This window comes from Brachionichthys hirsutus, chromosome 2, assembly GCF_040956055.1.
Source record: "Brachionichthys hirsutus isolate HB-005 chromosome 2, CSIRO-AGI_Bhir_v1, whole genome shotgun sequence".
In the NCBI taxonomy this organism is placed as follows: Eukaryota; Metazoa; Chordata; class Actinopteri; order Lophiiformes; family Brachionichthyidae; genus Brachionichthys; species Brachionichthys hirsutus.
The window spans coordinates 8,860,313-8,886,903 of NC_090898.1; the positions used below are offsets into that span (position 1 = coordinate 8,860,313).

At 40.9% G+C, this 26,591-nt stretch overlaps 2 protein-coding genes across 2 annotated transcripts in view; both read right to left on the reverse strand.

Annotated features, from left to right (window-relative positions):
- huwe1 (HECT, UBA and WWE domain containing E3 ubiquitin protein ligase 1) overlaps positions 1-13,147 on the reverse strand; it is a 35,974-nt gene extending 22,827 nt beyond the window's left edge. The window contains exons 1-32 of the mRNA XM_068754178.1: positions 13,051-13,147; positions 11,922-11,968; positions 11,698-11,767; positions 10,154-10,252; positions 9,043-9,249; positions 8,777-8,929; positions 8,626-8,688; positions 8,374-8,451; positions 8,137-8,187; positions 7,886-8,054; positions 7,701-7,801; positions 7,385-7,535; positions 7,156-7,283; positions 6,686-6,826; positions 6,464-6,569; positions 6,243-6,347; positions 6,051-6,152; positions 5,851-5,931; positions 5,424-5,530; positions 4,335-4,512; positions 4,158-4,249; positions 3,871-4,073; positions 3,687-3,744; positions 3,429-3,605; positions 2,818-3,063; positions 2,550-2,683; positions 2,354-2,466; positions 2,085-2,267; positions 1,752-1,968; positions 1,528-1,650; positions 1,170-1,407; positions 493-855 (exon numbers count right to left, since the gene is read on the reverse strand). Of these exons, the coding sequence (XP_068610279.1) occupies positions 493-855; positions 1,170-1,407; positions 1,528-1,650; positions 1,752-1,968; positions 2,085-2,267; positions 2,354-2,466; positions 2,550-2,683; positions 2,818-3,063; positions 3,429-3,605; positions 3,687-3,744; positions 3,871-4,073; positions 4,158-4,249; positions 4,335-4,512; positions 5,424-5,530; positions 5,851-5,931; positions 6,051-6,152; positions 6,243-6,347; positions 6,464-6,569; positions 6,686-6,826; positions 7,156-7,283; positions 7,385-7,535; positions 7,701-7,801; positions 7,886-8,054; positions 8,137-8,187; positions 8,374-8,451; positions 8,626-8,688; positions 8,777-8,929; positions 9,043-9,249; positions 10,154-10,252; positions 11,698-11,742 (4,212 nt within the window). The 5' untranslated portion in view covers positions 11,743-11,767; positions 11,922-11,968; positions 13,051-13,147. The remainder of the gene's footprint in view (positions 1-492; positions 856-1,169; positions 1,408-1,527; positions 1,651-1,751; positions 1,969-2,084; positions 2,268-2,353; positions 2,467-2,549; positions 2,684-2,817; positions 3,064-3,428; positions 3,606-3,686; positions 3,745-3,870; positions 4,074-4,157; positions 4,250-4,334; positions 4,513-5,423; positions 5,531-5,850; positions 5,932-6,050; positions 6,153-6,242; positions 6,348-6,463; positions 6,570-6,685; positions 6,827-7,155; positions 7,284-7,384; positions 7,536-7,700; positions 7,802-7,885; positions 8,055-8,136; positions 8,188-8,373; positions 8,452-8,625; positions 8,689-8,776; positions 8,930-9,042; positions 9,250-10,153; positions 10,253-11,697; positions 11,768-11,921; positions 11,969-13,050) is intronic.
- A 3,466-nt stretch (positions 13,148-16,613) lies between these two features.
- phf8 (PHD finger protein 8) lies at positions 16,614-25,883 on the reverse strand. The gene is made up of 21 exons (XM_068744742.1): positions 25,786-25,883; positions 25,546-25,631; positions 25,331-25,457; positions 24,832-24,992; positions 24,495-24,636; positions 24,170-24,356; positions 23,893-24,055; positions 23,698-23,785; positions 23,283-23,389; positions 22,944-23,035; positions 22,608-22,697; positions 22,202-22,483; positions 22,007-22,092; positions 21,734-21,903; positions 20,607-20,692; positions 19,780-19,901; positions 19,290-19,621; positions 19,077-19,172; positions 18,501-18,610; positions 18,043-18,400; positions 16,614-17,954 (listed from the first exon to the last, which is right to left on the reverse strand). The coding sequence occupies exons 1-21, from the start codon at positions 25,881-25,883 to the stop codon at positions 17,866-17,868; spliced, it is 3,072 nt and encodes a 1,023-aa protein (XP_068600843.1). The 3' UTR covers positions 16,614-17,865.
- Between the last annotated feature and the right edge of the window lie 708 nt (positions 25,884-26,591).

The following is a 26,591-nucleotide window of genomic DNA, read 5'->3' on the forward strand; positions in this document are numbered from 1 at the left end:
CTCTTTTCCTTCTCTCCTGACTAATGTCTTCCCCTGTCCCTGATGGCTCTTATACCTGCTGGAGATGCTGCTGGCGAACCTGTGCAGGCCTCTCTCCACCACTGCATCTTTCCTGTTATAAAACAAACAGTAGCCCAGGATTCAGTGCATGCAGAATATAGGGAGGGAAGATTGGTATACGCACTAGCGCCGTTTTCTGATCTTTCTTCGGTGGCCTCCTAGATATGCAATTATGTATTTAAACCAGTGCTGTCAAAACCAAAACCTTCTGAAAATACTGACAAGACTTCAGAAACAAAGCCCAGGTAAGAAGCAGAAGGAGCTCTCAAACTACAGATTAAACCAAGATTCATTAAACCTTTTTCCAGCTGTTCCTTACCCCTAGTCCAGAAAGGTGAAATCCCAGAGAGTACAGTGTTAAAAGTATCAAATAAAATAAAATAAAATAAAAAATAAAAATGTACAGATTTATCAAACGGCTTTCTGACATACTTGTGTAAGCTGAGCCTGGTTAACCTGGGGGTCCCTGCGAGGGGTGGAATTAGTTGAATCATCAGCTGATCCTCCTGCTGGATTTGCAGCTGTTGTTCCAGCTGCTGCTGGTGGTGCTGGGGGTGGTGGTTCTCCACTTGTTGTAGAAGCTCCAGGGGCAACGCTGGGCACCAACGGACCGGTGGGGGCCACCTCCTCATCTGGGCGCAGCGTTCCCTCTCTCTCCTTGGACAGGCGCTCCTGAATTACAGGCTCCCCTCTCAAAATGTGACAGAGAATCGCCAGCATCGATTCAGCCATCCTACCGCCATACATTTTGAGCGGCTTTCTATTCCACAGACTGCGAATGCAGCTGAATGCAGCCTGTATGAGGGAGAAGGTGTGTTAAAATGACAAAACACCCAAACTGCAAAAGGAATTCTAAAAGAAAACGCCCCAAATAGAGCTAAGGTAGGGAAATATAAATAAGAGCATGAGCATCAAATTGTCTTGTATTCTTTAGATTCAATTCTGATATTAGAAAAAAGCACCTATATCCATGACAACAGTATTAGTCTTAAAATTACTTCAACACCCTGCTTAAAGATATCACTTACGGACTTGAACTAGTGTAAAGACAAAAAATAAGTTATATCCAAAGGGAGCAACGGCCTGATGACTAATCTGAGGACACTGACCTTCTGGGTGACGATGAGGAACCGAAGGGCACTGAACTGAGGCATGGTGGGGGTGACACCAGGCATTTTAGCTGGCAGGGAGTGTGGAGAATCGAGCACAGTGCTTGGGTTCACCATCTTCTCAACCAGCATTAACCAGGCGTCCAAGAATTCCCCCGTCCCATCTGGCAGATCAGTATGCTCCAGCCCCTCAGATACTGGCACCTTCCCCCCCATCGAAAGGGCCCAGTTAAATGTCCTGCAAAAAGACGCACAACCAATAAAACTCCTGATCAGTCACAAGACGATTATAATTCACAAGCAAATATAATGTGGCACCATTCTTGGCATCTTTTCCAATTCATTGGGTGGGACTTACTCAAATAAAGCATCGTGCCCCCCAGAGCAGAAGAACTTTTGCAGCATGAGGTGGTAGGGGTACTTCCTCTCATCAAATAGCATGGGAGATGTGAAGCCAACCGAGCAAATGAAGAAGGTCAGCCTGCCAGACAAATGAAACACAAAAACAGCAACATTCCATAACACGTTCATTTGCAACAACTGTTCTAAAAATAGAATATGATAAGTGCAGCCTGCATTTACCTAAAGCGGGGAGTGGGTGTGTAAGGTGGGGGCTGCCAACTAAGGCCCTTGGTCAGGAGCTTTGTAAGGGCAGAGGCAGTAGCGCGGGCTGCAGGAGTAGGGGTGGTGCCTGTGCTGGTAGCATGGTGGGAGCGGCGTTGGCGCACTGGGGAGCCCACACACAGCTTCACCAGAAGGCCAAAGAGCTCAGCAAGAGCTCTGCCGAGTCGAGATGAAGCTACAAAGACAAGACGCTTCATGAGAGACAAGACAACTACAGATATTTCTAGTAATTTAAGACACTTTGTTGAATTGTTAATATACATACACAACTGTCAACGAAAAAGATCTCACCAGAGAGCAGTGGCTTTATCTGTTTTATGCGTGTGGCCATAGCTGGGGTAAGTTTGGACTTGGCCTTTGGGTCAGTAGCGGTGGGTTCATCCGTTTCCATTGGAGCCAAGGTGTCGCCATCCAGCCCCATGCCTTCCAGCAATCCACCAGACGATGAGTCCACAGACACTGCCTCAGACTCTGCTCGAAAAAGGTAGAGGTTGTCGTTGTTGAGGGATGCTTTGAGAACCCGGCGCTCTCCAATTGACCAAGTTAAATGGTTTCATCACCATTTCGTTTGACGCCAGTTGCTGCAGCGACTGCAGTGCTGCCAGATGGCTTCTCCTCTTTGGGCACTAGTTTCTGCATGTCAGTCTGGCCAAACTCGCATCCTGGAGGCAGACTGTTTGGCAAAGGAAGACGCGTTACAGGGATAAGACTGATCACACCGTTAAAATAACTGGGTTAAAGGAAGAAGAGCTTCACCTGTTCGGCGTGCAAAGGGACAACAGCACTGTGCTCTCCCATACCAGTGAACAGTAAAGCTGACTGAGCTTGGTAAGAACACTCAAGCCCAGCTGGGAGCCCCACTGATTGACTGAGATAGCTCTGATCTCACTCTGTTTACAAAGAGAAAAAACACACTCAAAGACCTCCATCTTCTTTAACTACACCAACTTAGACTACCTCACTTTATTTTTTTTTAAATCTCTTATATAATCAAACTTAAAAGGAAAAAAAAAAAAACATTTACCTGTCCGACTCTGCATGTGTGAACAAACATGAGGATGTAGGCATGTGCTGCAGTGAGAGCATGCAGCAGTGGCGTGGCACGAGCCGACAATGTGGCGTCTGTGACATGGCCTGCGTTCGCCAGTTCTCTCAGAAGCACAGACCCCCCAGGAACCTCAATGGGTCTATGAAGTGGCTCCAAAGATGCGAGGATACTGTCCAGTTGGCACAGGCCCTCCTGGAGTACTTTAGGCTCGTGTGACAGAGTCTAAGGGAGGAAAACACATCAGCATTAATTAATCAAAATAATTTTTTTTATGACTCGTTATCCAGTCACCTAGGAAAAGCAGATTAAACTGTCTTTCTGTCAAACGAGGACCCTTGTCTGGTAGTCATAAATTTAAATGCAACAAAAAACCCACTACCCCTACAGTGAGAAATACTAGAATCAAAATAATCCAAATTTATGAAAATAAATAACTCTCTTCTAACCAGATCATTTGTGTTCCAGGTCAGCTACCAACAGATCCCCCCCAGCAAGCCAATCCCATATGCCCAAACGTAACCTTAAATATCCATGGTAACAAGGAAATGGAAATCGCAACAATGGGTTTCCTTTTGTTTTGCGCTCACCAGTATGGATTTGCAGACACCAGCTACAGCTTGGCACGCAGCAGATGTAGGAAAGTCTATGGGCAAGTTGGGGAGGCCCAGAATCGAAACCAGAGGCAGCAGCCCTTTCTGGTTCACAAACTCTTGACAGTGGTCATCAGTGGTGTTGTTGCTCAGAATGGATTCAACAAACTTCATCTAGAAAGTATGTGCATGTTTATCAAATAGAGTGATGGAATATTTTTTACTAAATAGCTAAAACAATCAAAAACCACTTACCACATTCAAAATATAATCCATTAACGGAATGGGTATCCGCTCTTCAGTGCCCACTACCCTGAAACAAGCAAATCACCACCACTATGACATTCACCAACTATAATGCTTGACAACTGATTTCAAAAGTTTTTTTTTTTTTTTTAATCTTAAGAGGTTTTTTTGTGTGTTATGAATTGGTACTGACTGTCTGTTGCTCTCTGGTTCCCCCTGCTGCTGACTGAATGTGTGGAGGGCTTCCTCCTCCTCTTCGTCCTCACTTGAAGCTTCTTCAGCAGCATGGCTGGAGCGTGCTGGTGGCACGGCCACAGTGCCGTCTGCTTTCTGGATAGATGGCTTTTGGCATATGTACTCAGGGGCTCGGCCCAAGTTGCAGATCTCTTCCAGTAACTGTAACATCAGTTAGGTTTAATTTTCCTGCCAAGACCATGTGATGACATTTGAAAGAACTCCTACAATCCAAGTCACCTTTACCTTAATAATGGCAGTAGTAGCATCAGTCTTCAAAGTGGGTTGGTGCCTCATGAGTTCATCCACAGCACTGCCCAAGTTGGATGCAGTGTCACCTGAAACCAAGCAAAGAACCTGTTAGTCACTCCAAGTTGAGCAAAGACCCAAGTCGTATAGCCTCCCTCCCACAGCCCAACCAACCCAACGGGTCTGAGCTCCTTCGCCGTCGCATGGCAGGCAGGTAGTCGGGAGACAAAAGCACTTTGAAGAGACGCTCAAACGGCTGGCACTGAACAAATGAGTGTAGGCCTCTTGCATTCAGGCACAGGGCGCTGAACACATTTGGGAGAGAACCCAACACCTCACGAGTAGCAGGAACCTGGAAAGTAAAAACATGTAAAAAAGAAACAAGAAAACAAAAATATTAGAAAGGTTAACTGTAATCCCTGCATCAAATACCCCAAATAACCATCTTTTTGAACTGGTGAAAAGGCTATTTGCAAAATTTGGTTAACAGCATATCTGAAACAAGTGCTTCTCATAAAAAAAATTAAACACACAAAATTAAGAAGTAAACAAACAAAATGCTTTAAATCTCCAAAATAAAAAAGCACTACCATATGTCATCAGACACAAACTCCTAGTTCAAACTGTAAACATGGAAACTGAACAAAAAAAAAACATACAATTCCCCCGCATAGAAAAAGGTGCCAAATACCAAGTAATTCCTGATTTATGCTCCGTAACTGAAACGAGGTGGATACAACCCATTCCCATATGCCCCTCCTCACACCTATCTGGTGTAGGATAACAAGACAATGGACTAATGTGTGCTTTGTTTCGTCACTTACTTTCATAAGAAGAATACATTTTGAGTATCCCTTTTCACTAACCTCTGATGATAACATGTATGCATGGTCTCATCTTAAGAAATCAACATGCTTTGAGTTACAGCCTCACAGTGGCCGGGGCTTAGATGGGAGAGCGGGTCGTCCAATGATCCAAAGGTTGGCGGTCCAAAAGGCTTTGACCGTCACATGGCGAGTCACTGAACTCTAAATTGAACCCGGCAGCAGCCACTCATTGTTGTATGAATGTGCATGTGAATGTGCGGCACTTTGTGCAATTTACTATTTACCATCCCGGCCAACAACCACGTCCTTGAAAATATGTTGAATCTCTTTACAGTGTGTGACAACAGATAAGTGCAACAAACACTTAGTTGTTTATGGGTACTTGGTTGTTTGCATTTTGTTTGTTTGCATCCATTTCCTAGTTGGCAACTCTCACATCTTTGATGAGAAGTGCATGCAGCATGACATCAGTGAGCCCGTTATCCTGCAAGGAAGACAGCAGTGATGGCTCCTGGAACACAAACACCGTCACAACCTCCGTGGCTACGAGTCCAGAAGAGAGACAGAAAAGAGAAGGAAAAAATAAAACACTCGTCAGAAAAACACACATAACAATAATTATACATAATATAAAGGCTGGAGTTAGTTTGAAAGTATCCAATAGAGAAAATCTCAAAGCTCTCTAAACTACTCCTAAAACTAATCTCATGACGTTGACTGCCCCCGTGGTTCCGGTACGAAACGCATTCATGCAGTGCGACGGCCACATTCAACAAATGTTTGTGACGAAAGCTACATTTCCGAAGTCGATTTAGATTATGTTTCTATATTAGGTCTATTCTGAAGCAATATTGTGAACTCACCCAAGAGGAATAGAGAAGGACCATAATATTCTGCATTGCTGATGATATGCTTCAGTGAGGTAGGTAAGGATCCATCCATTACTGAAAAGAAAATGGATGGATATCAAGATATAAAATTAAAATTAAGATTTTGTATCAGTATTAAACCAATGCTCTTAGATTCATCAATGGTACTACCCAAAGAGATGCCAATGACTCACCGTGGCGGATACCATCAGAGAAGGCAGGGTCCTGAATGGCCTTCTTTAAGAAATTTAGCATAGACTTTAACAGAGCTGCCCTCTGGGGGATACACTGCATACCTGGAAAGAGAGCGTTATAGCAGTGATGAGTGCAATATCTACTTTCGGGGGGTGTGTGTGTGTGTGTGTGTGTGCATTTGCGGCGTGTACCTGCACGAGGCGTACTACCAGTGCTGCTCTGTGCTCGGTGGTCCGGCTCTGCTCTGGAACAAGATGTGGATGGTCCAGGGCTGCTTTCCATGGCAAGTTCTGACACTAAGAACATATAATACGTATAGAAGCTGAAAACAGCCTTACTTTATGGGCTTGAGCCCATTTGATGGTCGTAACATTCCATAGGTCCATATGAGGTGTCTGGAATTGTGACTTACTCTCCATATCTGTATCCATGTCCTCAGACTCCACAGCTGTACTGGGCCTCTGGATCTTTGGCTTGATGACAAAAGGGCACTCTTTCCTTGACAGGTCCACCTCATGCTACATGTGCAGAGCAGACGATAAAGAGATAAGGAGGTTTCCCCAAAGGTTTTGTGACTTTTGTGTTGAAGGCTATGTCATGTCAAAATTAACAATGAAATATGTCAGTGGCCAACCTCGAGCCTGCTGATGAAAATCGAAAGGCCGCTGTGGGACTGAAAGGCTGCCATGTCAAGGTTAGTGATGAGGTCCACAACTCGCACAGCTCGTGTCACGAAGGTGATCTGATCCTGCTCATCCCCCAAGAACTTGATCACCTATAGATGAAAAGATAAACAGAATCTCATTCAGCGTACGTACGAGACCCCGGGGAAGACCCAGGGCACGCTGGGGAGACCATGTCTCTCGGCTGGCCTGGGAACGCCTCGGGTTCCCCCCCAGAAGAAGTGGCCAGGGAGTGGGAAGTCTGAGTTTCCCTGCTGAGGCTGCTGCCCCAGCGACCCCACTCCGGATCAGCGGTTGAGGAAGAATGGATGGATTCAGCATTTCATACTCGGCCATAAACTGATTCAGATCACAAGTTGTCTTTTCCTTTTAAATAAAACTATGATTAGAAATGTACTATAGGTAAGATCAGCATAGAAACCTTCAAAAGGGCTTCCATCATGCCACAGGAGACGAGGGCTTCACCTCCAGCATCATAACTAGCCAGGTGATAGAGGAATGAGAAGAGTGCAGTTGCAAACTGGTGTGGATAAGGTTCCATCAGAGGATCTGGGTAATAGAAAGAAAAGTTAAACAAGTTTTTATACTTTTAAAGTTTCCCATTTTCTCCTGCATCACAGTTCCACCGAAGGTTTTGGCCACATCCTCACCAATCATTGCTTGTATGCAGTTGCGAACCAACACAGGCAAGAAGCCATGGTAGGAGGCAGTGCCGGTGCAGTCGATGATGTTTGAAAGCTTGGGTGTTCTTTCCAGATGGACAATTGAAGTTAAAGTGCGCAAAGATGCTGCCTTGATATCCTGAAAGACAATTTAAAAAAACAGAAGCTATTTAGTAATACCGCAGCATTAATACTGACGAACATAAATATGATAAAAGTATTTCTACCTGGACCATACATTCATTCTAAAAAAAAAAAAAATGCCTTCATAGCTAGAGAGGCTAAGGCACTTATCCTCGCTCACCACAAGCTGTTTGTCTGTTATCTGCAACACGTCCACCAGCTCCTCTATCAAGCCATTATACAGAATGCTGTTGGCAGACTCTTGGAGCGCATTTGAATACACTGCAAAGACAACGAGAAAGTAAAAGTTCAAACTTAAAGCTAAAATGTTAGTCATTTAACCATTAGAAGGAGACTTCGCCTCACCTAGAATAGAGATAGCGTGAAGTCGGGCCTGCACAGCCTGCAACCTCTTCTTGTGATTTGAGAAACCATGGGCCAGTCGAATGTGTGTGAAAAGAAGGGTTTGCTTGTCTTTAGGGATGTTGTACATCACCGTCAGTGACTCCATGATCTCAGACGGGCTCTCTGAAATCTAAGACAGATGATGAAGCGCAAGCTAAAGAACCTATGCTACTGTTACACAATCAGTCACAAGAATTCTGATATGGCTGTACCTTGTCAAGCTGCTCAATGTGAATATAATGTAGTGTGTTACTACTAGTTTGCTGGGGGAAAAGAAAAGATAGAGGTTTAAGAAGAAGTCGATGTTTCAGAAACATACATTTTTATAGTAATAATAATAATAGATTTTATTTATAAGGCGCCTTTCTAGGCACTCAAGGTCACCACACAGAACAAAGTTATTTATTGCATAATGCTTGAATAAGAAAATAATAATTCTTGGGATTTACCTTCCTTTCTACTTTGACCTCAGGGCCTGGTTCAGCGTAAAACTCAAAGTGCAGTGTGGTGGCACTAGGAGGGTACTTCTGCTCAGATGCCAACAGACGCAGCATATCAAGCACAGTTTTCAATCAGTCTCATTTCACAACTATTTATGCAACAGTCCCACAGCTATAGTCAGTTACTTAACCAACATAGACATATAACTTCCCTCTGGGATTATTAAAGTATTCTGATTAACATTAAGATAACATTCTTACCATCATAGACAGATCCCTGCAGCACTCAGCCAGACCAAAGCCATTCTCCTTCCCTCCCCAGCTCTATGGAAGACAACGATACTGAATAATACAGTTGTCTTGCAGCAAAGCTGGAAACATGGCAGTAGAAAAACAATGGCATTCACTAAACCTCAGCTAGGTGTTGCAGACGGGCCAGCAGAGGTGACCTTTTGTCTGATCCCAGCCTTGTGATGTAGTTTGAGCGCTTACTGAACACATAGAGCAGGTTCAGCACCGACAGGACGACCTGCATGTCACACGATGCTAACAAGGTGGTTAAATGCTGGAGAGGGGAAAAGATAAAAGATTTCAGTTAGTGAGCTGCTTTACATTTTCACCAGCGACACATGCAGTCCAGAAAACATGAGAAGCGGTTAAGAAGGCACTCCAGCCTACCTCTATGGAGCTGTACAGGTGCCTAGAGAAGCTATATTCAATGAGAAGTGCGGTGAAGTTGAGCACTGCCAAAAGCAACGCTTTGAGCTGTCCATTGTCGGGACGGTCACACACCAGCAGCCATGACATATTCTCCACCGTCTGGCCTGCATCACATAGAATGCCATCGAAGCGGTCCAGCAGATCCACCCAGTGGTACAACTCGCACTGTTAAAAGAAAAGAGTTTTCAGTAGTCAAACAAGTATCCCAAACCTCTGATGTGATCAAAATTTGCTTTTGGGATCAATAAATAATGATAATTATGTGACAAAACATTTTCTTTTCTCTCTGTTCTTTCCAGGAGCCACTTTTATTTTGGGGCGTTGTTGTTGAGTAGAAGTATAATGTGAAAACAGGGAACATTACTTCTTAAATAATCAAAGCGTCCTTGTGAAGAAATAAGAGTAACTAAATTAGGATTCTTTTTTTTTTTGTACAGAGCATGAAGGAACTAAAACTGATTTATTGTTTTGACAAACACTCAATAGAACAACTGCATGGAGTGTGTGGGGGGAAAAAACAACTCTCAGTGAACACCAATTTTACACACATAGCAAAGCATTCACCGTTAACCAGTATGTCATTTGTGAGAACTACCGAATGACGCAAATGTAGAATCAAAGCAGTATTTTATAATAATTCCATTAATCTGAATTTTACTTGACTGTGTCAAACAATGTTGGGACAGCAAAACAAAAAAGGTACCAGTTAATAAAATCATCTTTAATATTCATTTTCAAGTTGCCATGTCTGACAGTAGGTTAGCTACGCTGCAGAAGGACGAGCTTGTATTTAAGCCTTAATGGTCATGCGTGGAGGAACAGAATGCACCTACCAGCACCTTAGAATTACCATTCCAGTGGCCATCAGTTTCATTCATTACTGAACGTGATATCACTTTAGAGTAGTTGTTAAATCGATAGACTGGATTTCATCATGTCATGCAAATTATAAGTTTACAAAACATGTAGGTTCAGACGCATTACAGTTCCTTTTGATCACCCGTTTCATTCACAGTACTCCTTGCAATCCTGTCAGATGTATAATGCTATCAGTATTTTCATTTCTCACCTTGCCAATATTCCATGTCTTGATGTGCTGCAGTTCAACCAGCAGCTGTTCATCACTGCATGCCTTGAGCTTCTCGATAAGTATCCTACAGTCGGCAGGCTGTTGGTTCAGAGGAAGCAAAAATATTAAAGCATCATGTAATGACCAACAAGGGCACTTTTCATCGACAAATTACACGTTTAGCTACACTGTGTCATGACAAGATGTTAAAATTTGCGTCTCAGAACTCACATTAGGGAGCAACCACATTTTGCCACACCATTTTTCTCAGGTTTAGGAGCAGAACCAAAAAAAAACCACGACCATCTCCTGAGAAGTGTGTAAATCTGTTTGACAGCCCTTTATTATAGGATTCCACTTTTGATTTTAATTTAAATGACTTTATTTTCTGACACACGGCCTCGAACGAGTGGAGGAAAGTATCAGGTGTGCTATGTAATAGGAGAGTGTTTAGATAGGATGAAGGGAGAGGTCAGCCGTGATGTACGGCTTGGAGACATCGGGTCTGAGGAGAAGACAGATAATGAAGATGCTGAGGTTCTCCTTAGTAGTAGGGACGTCCCGATCCAATCACGCGCTTGCAGACTCGATCGAAATCAGACGTTACCTCCCGATCAGGACTCGGGTATATAGTGATAGTTATTTTCATTACTTTTTATCAGATCTGGAGTTACGTGTTGGAACAGAGTGAGCCCTCTCTACACCACACAGATAAGGCAACGCGTGCGGCATGACATCACTTACTGTGATACCATTGGTTGAACGCTGGCAAAACATGGAAGAAGCTTGAAGCTCGTCGCGCGAGTACATCTGCGGTGTGGAAGTATTTTAAAGTGGATGACAAAAACCTTGCGATTGAGGTGCTGCTCATTTTATTTTAAATATTCGTATTTCATTTCCTGTTGAACGAGTCCAAGTCCAAAGTGGAAAAAGCGACATCCTGGATCCGTTTCTTCACTCTTCTTATTTATTCTTTAATGCATTATAGAAGTATCGGATCGGGACTCGGAATTGGTTTAAAATAAAAATAAGACAACCTGATCGGGACATCCCTATACAGTAGTACTCCGCTAATACTGGCGTGCCAAATCACTTACGTGGACACCACGGTCACATTTCTTGATGATTTCATGCGTCATTGTCAACATGCGTCTGTTCTTATCACTGCTAACCTTACAGCTCGCTTTCTTTGGACCCCTTTCACTTATTATAAAGAATATTCATAGATATAGCGAAAATCTGCCATTTAGCTTCAGCATCTGGAAGCATGCTCGGCGCTCGCATCTCAAAGCAAAAGAATACTTGCAGGCTGGCTCGTATCTCGGAGCGCTCGATGTCAAAGCACTCATATGTCGAGGTATTACTGGATATGCAAAGCTTTGACAGTATGCATAAAACTACCAGATCACATACAAGGACCATACATCCATTATCTGCTCAAATGACAAGTGGTTAGCGCAAGGCTCAGGCTGGGCATCCCAGCTTGATTGAAATTAGGCACTAATGAGGCTAGGAATGATCACATTGCAAGCATGCATACTCACAGCTTCCGTAGGAGTTTTCTTTAACTTGCTTCTATCGACTTTCATTGTGGATGATCCCTTCTTGTTCCTCCTATTCATGTACAAGAGGAGGAAAATGGAAATTGTATTTCCATCAGAAAGCAATATATGATGCTGATCTTTAATGTGTTATGGTACATCGACACATTTGTATTAAGAAATTAGACCTTCGTGTCTATGCACATTGAAAAGTTAAATATACTTACAGAAAATTGGACAACAACCACTTAACAGCATGTTCCAGTCACGTTACCTGCAAAAGGACAGAAAAATCTTACTGACAGCATTGCCCCTCGCACCAGAACAGAAACAAAAAGGTGTAGATACATCAATCTCAGAATGGTGTACTAAATAGCTTATAGTAAACTGCATGGTTTAATAAATGTGTGCATGTGATGCACTCTTATTAAAAACAACAGACAGCCATCAGTCTTCATATTTGACCAAAGCTCACAACTAATAAACAAGGGCTGTAAACATTTTACTTCCAAGCGACTGTAGGAGGATATAAATGAATACAAATCATTGGATTAAAGGGTGTTGAAGATGGTGCGTGTGTTTAAGTTGCCTCAGGACTGAGCACACAAAGCAGGCAGCATTCGTGGCTAGTTACCAGCATACGACACAAAGTTGATTAACCCGGTCTGGGCCTTCATTCTTGGTATAAATATTTCAGCGTGTTGTGGCTTTGGTATTCCAGTAGCACAGACCGCTGTCTTATCGTACACTTGCCATTAACAAACTTAAGTCACAAAACGATGACAGGTTAAAGTTGAAGCTACTTAGCTAGCGTTAGCCGTGCTAACAGCGTAACGCTATTTATCCCGTGTTATCAAGCGAGGATACACACTCCGGGCTACAACCCACGAAAACGATTGATTTATAAAACATTTGACCAATAAAGACCGGATGAGTGTCTCAACGTACTGAATAATTCGATCGGTAACCTCGGCTGATGCTAGCCGCGGACCAGCTAGCTGTAATCTCCCGGTAACATTGGCAGACGTTCTTTCCTTAAAACAATTCAAAGCACCGGGATACCAACACACCTTTAGAAAGTTACTCAAGTGAGAAAATAAGCGCACAGCTATCGCTTTACGTCTGTGATGTGGCCCACCACGAATCCCTAACGATAGAGCCATTTGTGCCACAACTGTCAACCCAGTTCTCATAAATTCGCCATGCTTCCCTGACCTTACTCTCAATTAATTTAGGTCGGGGCTGTACAGGCCGCGTAAGAGGTCCGTACTCCATACACTCGCACAATCTCAGTAGAACGGCACGCAGAGTACCACAATAAAATCCAGCAACAATCAAATGTTATGTATCAAATACCTGGAACCGGATAACTTTCATCTGCTTATTCTCTTCTCCCGGTTCCTCGGCTAGACACTCGCACCACGCGCTAGCTAGCACGCTAGCTAACGTTAGATGAGCAGCAAGCAGGAACGCATAATAACGCGCTGAATCATTGCTCCGCGGCGTCTGTCGTGACACTGTGAATTCTGATTCGAGTTTTCCTTCAAACAAATCGACCGAAGGCTGCACGCTCTATGAGGAAACGGAATGATCCGTTCGGGGTATTATTTTTCAGAGTATCCGCGCATTTCTCCATAACACACAAGCACTAGCTGTTGGCACAGTCACCGTGGCTCTGGGTAGTGTGCAAAAAGTGAATAACGTTATGTGTAGCCACTCGCTATCGATGCGGTGCAGTGCCAATATGGGCCAGTTCGCTTAGGAAGGAGTCACATTTAGCATGAACATGCAAAGGACAGAATATTTTTATACACACACACACACACACACACAATCACGCATATATAATAAATAAATGCATAATAAATATGACTATATGATATTCAGTTGTTTCCATTCAAATCTGTTGACGATTCTCTCCCACACAGCGTATGCCTTTCAATGTGCATCACATGTAATAAAGATGCTACCGGCTATGAAAAGTGAATAATTGAAGCAGGATTTAGCTACACAGCACAACCCATCAAGGTAAAGGCTACGTTTTGGTAGCATATTTCTTTTCTGACCAAACTAGCTGTTAATGGAGCAGCAAATGGGCATTTGGAAGCCTAGATATAAGCTCATTAGTGTGGGCAGCTGCACTGATGAACATTCAATGTTGGAAAGTCATCATTAAGAAAATAAATCTTTTTCAAGGCAGCCTCATTAACACAGTGTGTTACACGTGTCAGACTAATACTGCCCCTCTTAAGAAATAGTGATCATCTTTATCAAGAGGGTCATGTTTTCATAGCTGTTGGTAGAATATTTAGTAAACTTCAATGACATATTGCACAGAAGTGGGCCTTGGGCTGGAGAAGAAGTGATTACATTTTGTGGTGGAATGGGATCAAGATAAATTAAAAAAACATTGAGCGCTTGATTAATCCTCATCAAACATCAGAAAAACATTGGACACTGAATATTTTCAGACTTTTGTGGGTGTTACATGCTAATACTTGAAGTAGTTTTCTTAATCAGACCCCATCATTCAAATTGGTTATTAGATTAAAGTAGAAATAACAGAGTTAGAGACCACGCAGATTGCGATATAGTGCTGCAAGAAAGACCCTCCTCTGCACAACCTTTGTTTACCGACATTGAACAAAAACAAGAGTGGGATAATGCTGTTCCAGTGTGACTTTTACATAGTATGTTAGTGTTCCACAAGGAACAGAGGTGACCCAGCAGCATCCACATCTGGTGTGAAATATTATAGCCAGCAGCACTTTGTCAACCACAAAATATTCATTCATCTTCTGAACCGCTTTGTCCATTACCGGGTCACGGCTCATCATGCTGGAGCCTATCTTAGCAATCAACGGGCAAGAGGCAGAGTTCACCCTGGACAAGCCGCCAGTTCATCGCAGACAGACAACCAGTCACACACACACACACACCTATGGGCAATTTCGTGTAGCCAATTCACTTAATTTACATGTTTTTGGTGGTGGGGGGAAGCTAGAGAACCCAGAGAGAACCCAGACAGAACACAGACCAGGGGAGAATATGCAAGCTCCTCACAGAAAGGCTGCAAGTCAGACTCGAACCTGTGACCTTGTTGTGTGTGATCCAACATCGCTTACCACTGCGCCACAACCACAAAATAGAATGACAAAAACAATAACTTACTGTCCCGTTAGATCTTTCCCGGCAATGTGCAATCTACAGAGAATAACGTAGCGATACGACCATCGCCAGTACATATAAACACAGCAGTCAATGTGCTAAATAGGTTATAGCAATACATACCAGAAACTGATTTAGTTCAATAGTTCCACCATTCTCATCCTTTGCTTGGTTTGCGGTCTCTTTAAACTATCTGAAAATGCAAAACAATCATTTGTCCTGTTCTTTGAAAAATGTATTCAATAAAAAAAACACAACACTTGTTCAGTGCCACACAAGCGTGGTTTAAATTATATTATCAGAGAAAGTGATTACAGACGTGCTGCAATAAAAGTTATACTTACTTACTTAACACTAACCCATAACAAGTTTTCTGAATTTTAGAACACCAAATTGTCTCATTCTTAATTGAAACACATGCAAATACACAGAAAAAGTTCAGTGCTCATAAATTGGGACAGAATGTCATCATCATAGACTGAAGATTAGAAGGACCAAAGGCGATCCTGACAAGCACCCCAGCTTTAGTTTTAACTTACAAATATGGGATATATGAATGGCTTCTTTTTGACAGCGTAATGTTCCAGCTATGACAGAATTTAAATTGGACTCTCTAAGAACTTAGTAAAAATGATGGATGGATCAACTCAACACCATGTAATAGTCACAAAACGTTTTTGCATAAGGTGACCACGCCACACCCTCTCTTATGTTAGCATTAACCACGTACACTCTGCTCACACAGTTTAATAGTGGAGGAAACGTGACTACTTAATGTTACAGAGATCAGTCACAAATAGCTGTGGAAATGGGATCAACGATTATTATTTTTTTTAATCTGGTTATGTGAACAATAACTATCCCCGTTGGCAGATAGAGCCAATGCTGATAACATTAGGTGACTACAAAAAGCAAATCAACACCCTTTAATACATAATTTTTTTCCCGGTGATTATTTGATTTATCATTGAGTAACCATAAGCACAACAAGTATACCGGCAAGACTAGTAGCGGTACAAACGCACATATACACTCACACAACAAGCACGAGTGTACAATCCTCGGTGGCGTGTAAATTCGTGCGTTCGCACACGCTAACAAGCTAGCAGTGAGCGTAAAAGAGCTACGTCAAATGCTTTATCACTTTGATCACAGCTAAATTAAAAATGGCGGTTTACACAGCATATACTTTACCCGGTAAAATACACTAACTCTGCGGTTCCGGACCACAGTTATGGATGTCAAACATTGATTTCTGAACCCAAACCATAGTAAATATATGTCACTATTTTGATAAAAACCCATATCAACCGTATAGAATAGGTGTTTCATCTTACCTCAAATGCGCGTTACACTAGCTTCTCCATCTTGCACTAGCAAGTCGTAGGTCAGCTTGAATCTCGCGAGAGTACCCGATCGTTAGCGCCGGGCTAGCTCTAATTACTGTATTACAGAAAACACGATTCCAGTATTATACCAATGTGGTTAAATTTCAAATTTAGGCCAGCTTTAGGAATGCAATGAAATTGTTTTATTTTTAATATACATTTTTAACATTAATTAGTATATTAATATTTAAAAGATTTTTTGCATCTTAATAATAGTTTTCAAATACAGAGAACTTGAGGAATGCAATGAAAACTGAGCTCTAACAGACTGTACCAGCAAAGAGAATACCATTACCGGTACTCTGAATCTACAAATCTCACTTGTGACTTCAGTAAATGCAATGAAAAAGACATTTTGCCCATGGTATAACTTTATCTGTCGGTTGCATTTTAACACATTTAAAACACACACGAAAGAATACAAACAATAATTAATGTAAAACTAGATGGATGAAACAAAACAAGGGCATTTTTTTCCAGAACAACTCCACTATTACGCTGTGAAGACAACTGACAAACTCAGCGTGACAATTACTATATACAAATATAAAAAAACAAACTATTTCAGATATTTTCAAAATACACCAATGTATCATGTACAAGCTGTGTTAAGAAAGATTTTAAAACTTTCAACTATAAAAGAACTTAAATTACAACATATATTTACATATCAAGTCATATTCTTCAGCTTCAGAAAGTTTCATACATTTAAATTTCTGCTATTTTATCACTATGACATTGTTTGGAAAGCAAAACACATGTCACGCTCTGTCCAAGAATGCTGCCAACACAGGGAACAAATTGGAGCGATCCGAAAGACGTCTATTAGAACCCTTGTATTTTTTTCCTGCCCTTCTAACGTATCTATATAAATTACAAATATTTACAATGGCGACCAAACCTTCTTACAAAGCAATGGATATATTTTTTGTACAAGCAATTAAATGTTGTCAATTTAAGTGAGGAGCTTGAAGATGAAGTGGTAAACATATCAATATGTTGTAAATAAACAATTATAATAAATGCAGTTGTATGTTTTTACTCTTGGGATTACTATTTAAGTGCTTTCTATGTCATGTGTATAACTCCAAGGGATTGAAAGAAAAGTTACATAAATATGATCGACAGATTCCCCAAGAGAAAATAAATATGTGGCTTACTGGGTTTTGCAGAATTGACGAGAATCCTAAAATATTAATGCCTGAAAAAAATGTATTTTAAGAACAAAAAAAAAAATACAACTTAAATCAAAATTCTATATCACCTGGTTTAGTTAGTTCAATCATAAATCACTTCATTCTTCATGCTTGTTGTAATATTCCATTGCCAGTGTTAAATGATATATAACCATTAAGACCTATTTATCATATAATACGTCTAGCTCATTGTGGTAATCGTTTGTAGAAGTTACAGCCGTGCGTCTGAAAATAATTGTATCCAGAAATGTATAAACAAAATGCCAAACAGGCTCATAATTAACTTGGCAGAGTAAATAGTGTAGTAAAAAATATTGTCAAGTTCAATAACAGGTGAAAATGTTAAACAAATTTATATAGATTATAAAATATAGATCACTATTCTCCATTTTCCTCTTTAATCACACTTCCAAGATCCCTCACAAGAGAAGTTTGCCATTGCGGTGAATTTTCAGAATTTTTCCAAGTCTCTGTTTTGCAGTTGCAAGTCCTTTCTTTGGCCGTCTCCCTAAATGAAGTTGAAGGTAAAAAAAAAATAGATTAGAAAACATGTTTTCAACAACGTGCAACAAGTTAACAACGCTTTTTTGGCTTACCTTGACCGACTCCTGTTGTTCCTTGGCTCGCTAAACCAGCAGGGGATACAGATTGAGAGCTGCTGCTCTGCGGCGACAGTGAAGGTCGGCGTGAAGTGAGGAACACACCGGGTGCCATGGCTCCACTGCCACGAGGGCCTCCAGGGCCAAAAGGTCCTGGTCCTGCTGTGTATTCATGGTCCAACAAACTAGCAGAGAAGTAATCCACCCTTCTTTCTGGGCTGAACTCTCCTGCAGACTCTGACGCAGGCGGTGGCGAGGAAGGAGCTGGCTCAGCTTCAACGGGGGGTGGAGCGACTACAGGAGCGGCAGGTCGCTGTTTTTTGGTGTACTTCCTTTTAGCAGGCTTTTGCTGCTCCTGAAACAAATAGATTATCTTTAACTGTACAGTACAATTACTCAAGATAATTTACTTGGCACACACTTCAAAACCAGAGATCCATTGTTTCCAAACTTACTTGTTGTGCCAGCTTAGCTGCAGCTGCTGCAAGACCAGTTTCTACAGACGCAACTCTAGCACCTTCTCTAGCAGGCCGGTCTTGTTTGGGAAGGGTGGGCATCACCCTGGCTATAAATGGAAAATCAAGGTAATCAGGAACTTCTAAAGAACAAAGTACTCAATACCTCCCTACATGAGTCAATTTCATTCAGGAAAGACATTTTGAAAGGAGCGATGCACGTTTTGAAATTTTGTTCATTATATATTTGAGAAAGTTCAATTTTCAAAAAGAAATGAAGAAAACTAAATTCTTGCAATTCCCAATATATAAAAAAGGGTAATTAGATATTTTTACATTCAAATAAATGGAAATAAAAGCAAAAATTCCTTAGGAGGAAAACACAATCCACTACTTTATGTGTAGAATGTTTAGAGAAAGAATATAAAACCATTTGAGTTATGCAACAGAAACTAAACAACCTGGGCAGATAGCTAAAAATGGAGTTCCTTCCTAGAATCCCCCTCCTCATCTTATTCGTGGTTTGGTATAAAAGGCAAACATGATATGTTTATCATCTATGTACAAGACAGGTACCTTTTGGGCTCCAAGGTGTGTCATCCCAGTTTTTCTTCCGCTTCATCTTAGCCTTGTTAGCACGATCCTCCTCATCAGACTCCAAAGATGGGTAAACTTAAAAAAGAATGTTACATTTCATTCAAAACTGTCTTAATGGAACAAGCTACTTTTGTGCCATGTGCAGCCTCAATTTTCAAAAACTGCTGCAAGTGTTTTGAGTGAAAACCTCACCATAGTCTGAATCTTTAAAACACGTTCCCAGAGTCTCTTGCTCATCTGGACTTTCCTCGTCACTAAGGTGACGGGCTGGCCGTTTAATTGGTCGTTTTCCAGGTCGTACAATGACAGGCTTTTTGTTGGGACTTCCGTTCTTTTGGATCCCTGCAGTCACCCATACAGCCCTGCCACCTTTTTCCTTGACCTTTCCCAATCCCTCGGTCAAGCCTCCAGAAATAGAGAGGGGAGATGAAGATGAGGAGGACGAAGAGGAGGAAGGGGGGTTGGCCATGGACAGCATACCCTGAATGGCATCACGAGTACTGGGAGAGGCTGGGGCTTCCTCACTGAGAACACAGTTTAACAATAAAGTATTACCTAAAAAATAACCTCCTATAGTTTAGAATCAAAGCCACAGTACATACAGAAATTATACATTTTAAAGGTTGAAAGATATTTTTTTAAATAACAATAAATCAGTCACAGCTGATCAAGAAGTTCTAACCTAAGTGCTGCAGAGTCTAAGCCTGCTACTTGTTTGCTGGCCTTCAATAAATCCAGAATACCCCCAGCTCCACCCTTCACTCCGTGGGCGGCTAGTGCCTCTTCATCAGTCGTGTAATCCTCCTGAAGCCACATGGACAAAGAATTCTTTACTATAAAACCAACTTTTATGCTTGCAGCTGCCACATTCATTATTCCTCTCAGCATCTCACACACACCAATATGGCATTGTGAAACCTCTGGTTGTCAAATTTCAAACCGATTCATACTCCAGTATAACTTCTGGATTATCACCAAGATTTAATCATCTGTTCCTGGTAACATTCATCAATATCCGTCTGTAATCATTTAAGTTATGCTGCTAACAGACAGACAGACAAACGCCGGCAAAAAGGTAATTACTGCTTGAAAACTTTGTTAATGAAGCAATGTGAATGCAATATGAATTTGGAGAGCGACTACCATGTGCAGCTTCTCAAAGTCGGTGTTTGTAGTGCGAGAAGCTGCAAACAGCTCAAGGCAAACCGTGAATTGAACTGCTTCCACAACGTCGGGCTCCAATGTCCACTGACTAAATGCACCGGTATGTTCAGAGCAACGCTTTCTATCTTTTTTTTGGTATAGAGAAACATTTCTATTGACTTGAACTACTTAAACTAAGCCTAGTGCGTTTAAAAACAAGCACACATAGTAGCAAAATGTAAAGTGATAAAGAGTTTTATGTTCATGTCATCGTCTGATATCTCTGAGTGTTACGAATATCATCATCTTCATCTTTGGGACCAACTTTTATCTTTCACTAGCGATTTAAGATGGTCATGAACTCACCTCGATGTCAAAGTCCACTTCTCCTGGCTCCCTGATGCGATTGGGATCAGAGCAGGGTTTGGCTCTGGGCAACTTCCTGGGAAGACCTGCTTGCACATTTTAACACAATCAGGGTACAACAAGAAGGTCGGTTTTGAAACTAATACTGCAGGTGATAAATCCAAAGAAAGACCCGAGGTGGTTCAACAACAAATGCAGATCTGCAAAGTTGCACTTCACGGCATGCATGGTTATAGCTAAGGTATATGCGTTTTCTGTGCATTTGGTTGGTTATAAGTTCTCATTACATTCCAACACTAAGGAATAAATCGACTTAAGCAGCAACATATGAAAAAGCTTTGATGGTGCTGTGTTCGGGACCTTATCCATCTCTTTTATTAGGCTGTCCTGTCATGTTTATTGCTTATGGTTCTAATGAAGTTAAGTGTTTTGGGGCTTTCTTTGGTTTTTTCCTGTAAATGAGACAAAAGGCCGGACATGGTTAGCAATGACAATGATGTGGGCTCCTCTTGGTGGTGGATAAAAGGAAGTGGGACAATACATTTCATTTAACAGATGGACCGTAATGCTATGTATCGGGCTCATTGGGTAACCACTCATTACAATAGAAGTTCAATCAGACATGAAAAAAAATACGATTATTGTAGGAGATTAATAAGTCATAAATACAAGCGGGTGAGGGCATGCATGGCATCCAAGACATTGATAAAGGCTCTAATTTTTCTATGGGGGACTTTTTGTTGTTGTCTTCGATTGTGTTCAACTGTCACTGCGAAAACGCAGGCACTTTCATCCTATGACGAAAGACTTGCGTAGAGAAATGTGGTTTCCTCCAGTTTAGCAATGCTTCCAACCATAGATCAAAAGGGGTTAGCATGAAAATTAAGTGAATCATAAGCTACAGTCTTTGCAGTGACCGGATCTCAATAAAAATGTGTGGACGAGTATGTCGGATGTGATTTAAGAGATGCATGCCCATACAAGTCGGCTGTTTCTGGTAACATTCCCAACATTTTCTGAAAATGTCGTCGAGATCCAGAACGTTTTGAGTTATCTTGCTTAACAGACGGATAGAGCATATCCCCCACCGCGGTGGAGGTAAACATGGCACAAAATCAAATTCTCACCACTTAGTTTCTTTTTCTTGCTCGAGCCTACAGGTTTGCGTCGTGGAGGAGGGGTCTCATCAATATGTAGCTCATCCTCTGACTCCAAGTCAGACAAACTAGATCCCTCCAAGGCAAGATGTTTGTAGTTTCCAGCACTTCCTGCACCATTCTTGCTGCCATTTTTCTTCCTAAAGTTAAAGAATACCAAAGTAAATAAAGAGAAACACGTGGAAGGACCACACAATCACTCATATACAATATTATACAGACAAAAACAGCAACACTGCCCACCCTTGGATTTTTCCATTGGACAGCACAAGTTTCAGTTTGCTTTTATTTTTCAGCTTCCCTTCAAACTCTTCTAAAGGTAACTCCAACTGAAAGACAGAAAAATTAAAGCAACCATGAGACTGAAATAGTTACACACGTAGAAATGTAATTAGCATTCTATCTATGATGGTGAATGTTGTCATAAAAGTCACATACCTTGCTCTTATTTCTGGATTTGGCAGGCTGAATTTTTTTGAGTGTATGTTTGGTGTGAATCTCAATCAGGTCAAGTTCTCCTGCTTCTGCTTTAAGCAGCCCCTTCTGACTTTTCTTCTTGGTCCCTTGGAGCCCAAGACCCCCACTTGCCTCCTTAGGCTTGGGTCCTTTCTTTTTTCCAGGGGGGCGTCCCGAAGTCTGAGATGTGGTGAGTGAAGCTTTAGCGATTGGTGAACCAGGAAACTGAGGCCCAGTGCGCCCTATATTTTGCTGGAAGATGTCCTATTAAAGAAATTAAGTTCCTTTAAGTTGATGAACCCTAAAATGTAAACACTGTTTTTCTGCATATACATCTTAGAATTTTCAAAGAAAGTATAAAACACTCATCTCTGATCTTGCTACTTACCTCAACCAGACGAATCTCCTTGGCCAGGTCCTTCACCAGTATCTGAGTGTTGATGGTTTCCGGAATTTCCACTTCATGATCTGCTAAAGCCTGAGTATAGGGAGATAACTATGAATAGCGTCAAATAATATTTTTCAGTATGTTCTTGTTAGTGTTCACAATTTTAAAGGAATAATTTAACATTTTAGAAAATGTGCTTTTCTAAAAAAAACAACTTTTTTTATTTGCTGTTGTACCTACATTCCCATTCTGAGATTGCATTTTCTGTTAATTTTTTTTTTTTTTTTTATGAATGAGAAAAGTTAAAATTAAGTCATTAAATATTATTTTACACACCTCTTTACGGGTCCAGCTGCGAAAAGCATTGTTCAGGGCCTTAGCGCCATGAACCAGGTAAGTGGCAGGGTGTCGGCGGTTTTCTCTTAAGCCTGCGACAAAAAAAAGTAAAAGCTTAATAATATCATAATATGAAGACAAGTCCCACAAGTAAAACTTCATTCACACGGGACCCCCCCGCTCCCCCATAGCAACAAGTTTACTTTAATATAAACAAGAAATTGAGAGAAAAAAACCCACTTTGATGCACAGTGGGGGGGTGGGGGTCTGGTATGTATGCAGTTTCACAGCTAAAAAATTCAAAATAGGAATTCTATGAAAGTCAATGAGCTTTCTTACCCCTGAAGGTATCAAGTAGGTGCTTTCCAACATACCAGCAAACTGTTTCAAAATTGGGAAATCTGAACAGGTCAGCTGTGCTTAATCTCTTCTCTATTTCATATGCCCTAAAACCACACAAAAAAATCCAAACATTAGTTTCGGTTTACCTCTGCTAAAGGCAGTTTTTGACCAAACAACTTGACCTAGATCTAATTAAAGTCATTAAGGTACTTAAAATTACTTAAGCATATTTTGTTTCAGTGCCCATCATGTCTGAAGATTTGTTAAGATGTGGCAAAGGAAGGAGATAAGACCAAAAAGAGGGATCTGCTTTTTGTTTTTGTTTTTTAACAACCAAATGGAGCAATAATACAATCTAAATTAAACATTTTAATCCGTATTTTGCTAGGGAAATAGTGCTGCTGAAACTAACCGCAGCTGCATGTCAATGTTGAGACTATGCAAGAAGTTTCCTCCAAAGGCAAGACAGTCCACTGGAGTGAGCACAGAGTGAATCCACCCTGTAATGCAAGCAGCGTAAATCAATACTATTGCTTCAGACTTATTGGACTATCACAACACAGCTGATAAAAAGGCGTTGGAGGAACAAACCAAACAGAAACATTACCTGTTGGTATGAACAGGGTGTTTCCTTGTTTGACAGAGCACTTGTAACACATATCAACTTGGTCTCCGAAAAACATCTCATTCTGAGTCGTTGAGGAACTCCATCGCTCGAAAAGCGCCAAGTTGGCTGGGGTGGGTGAAATTAGATAGAAGATTTTCTCACCCTAAAAAGACATGAAGTGTCAAGATACTGAACTAAAACGCATTTTCATCTAAAGGCCATGATATTTTCTGTGGTCAGTGTAGTCGATTTAGTGAAATTAAATTACTCTCCTTACCCTCAGGACATGATACCATACTGATGTGCCTCCAAAGTCAATGTGGAAATCTGTGTAGCTATCCTTCACTCCCATCAGACAGTACTTCTGCACATTTGGACGTTCAAAGGCAGACTCTTCAGGCCACAGGTTTTCCACCCACGACAGTTTCCTCACAATCTTTGGCGTCTCTACCAAGTTTGACAGCCTTAAAAGTTCAACACATATCTTTAATATTCAACATCACATAACACAATTTCAGTTCAATTATCAAAATCTCATTTATGCAATTGTTTGATACGTTAATTTGATAGAAATGTAACATTAACTGATTATGTTTTTATACCTGGTTTCAGAGAACTCCAGGCTAATGACATTAAGTACTCTGTCTCTATTTGGGCTGTTATAGTATTCAACAAAATCTCCCAACCGCATCTTCATGTCAGATTGGCGAGACACATCAATCACATCAATCTCTTTGTCTGCACCTGCAAATGGGACAAAATGAACAGGTCTGAGAATAAATGAATGAATTAACTTGTTAAATACAAGAGGGAACACGTCAATTTCTATGAACATTAAACAAAATAAAATAAAGAACCTCATGAAGGTCTCTATTCCTTTCCAAATAACAGTGAAGAGTCGCGTTTTAAAATGTAATAGCAGATTTGTCATTGCTTTACCTATGTGGTGCTCTATATCACTGACACTGAATGATGATGGTGGAAGGGTCATGCCAAGGCCATCCCGCCTCAGCACCATGACTGGAACACTAAATGAATGCTCCTCCAGGAATTCGACTGTCAGCTGGGCTCCAGAAGGTTTAAGCAAGACTTCATCCGCACTGTCAAGTAGAAATACAAATAGATTAACGGACAGAAATTGATTATTACATACAGACAGAGAGACAGACAATAGTAAAAAAAAAAAGAGTTCGTTTACTGGAAGGCATTGGCAGGATAAGAGAAATTTAAAAATAAATTTCACACCAGAAAACTCAAAATGTATGTAATTAATTAATATGACAATACAATAAAACACAGCACGAGAATAGATTTCACTTATGGTTATTGATAACTTATCAGATTTTTAATTCATTCTGTACATTATTTAATGCAAATCATGGTCTTATTAAAACTTTTGAAAAACAAATCTCTGTATTTGCAGGATGCTGACCCTTACTTTGGGAAGGTACGGCTCCGTAGCTCTCTAACAAACTGTGGGCTTCCAGTCTTAACAGGCCGACTTGGATCTCGTGCTCCAACAGCGCTACTATCTATCTGCTTATTACCCCCACGGCGTTTGCGCACTGAGAAAAAGCAGAAACAATGAATAACATTAACAATGGATCACAACAATTTAAAAGAGGTACGTACACGTAAGAATAAGTAACTTACTGACGGAGGGCCCATGGGTCACCTGACAGTTGGGGCAGTGATACAGGTCAATCTCAGCAGCTTTGTCCTCCTCTACTCCAACACAGCTACAGACACAATATTCACAGATCAAACAGTCAGATGTATCAATATAAGAACAACACATGCGTGTATAACCATAATAACCATGCAATTAAGCAAACACAACGTACTATTTGAATCTCCATATAAGCAAGAGTCTTAAATTTTAAAATGACCTACCTTCCATGAAACCAGTCTTGACAAAGGTCACACTCGATCATGAAACGTGTCACATCGTATGATAAACGACATAAGCAGTACACTGGCACTGATGCCATATTGTGTGTGTGTAAGATCTCAAGATGAAAAATAGATGCGTTATCGCAAACTAAGTCCGGTTAATATCGATGTTTAGCAAAAGATTTAAATTGATAACTTCACATCCAGATTACTGTTCCTGACAGATATATCCATCCGGATTCACTTGATTCCTGTTGAAATATAGAAAAACAAGAAAATAAACGTTAATATTGTATGATGTTAGCGTGACTGCTTTGCAAAATCATTAGTATGTTACTTTTTGTGAGTACAGAAATACGTTAAAATTTAAACCTGATCCTGCAACTTATGCTGTCTGTAAACTCAGTCCAGTAATGTTCTCGGATTTTTGATGCTCAAAATAAAAATCCGTTAAATAAACCGAATTAGAAACATTAAGCTTCTGCGAACAAATAACAATAGTGTTATTTAAAAGGATGGGCGAAACATTTATTCGCTGTTTGTAAACAAGCTCATCTCCGTGAATGTTGGCTTGCTATCATAACACAAACATGTTTAGCAAGCTAACTTTAGCCACGTTAGCAAATGCTGCACTAATCTCATGATTTGAGAAGATTTTAACTTTATCTTACACATCAAAACAGTGAATTCAATTATTTTAGCATTTAAAGAAGAAGCAATTCTAAATATATCAAAGACAGTTAATACATTTAAGCTAAATTAAGAGCCGTCGCCTGCTAGCTAAATTGTTATTTGACGCTAGCAAT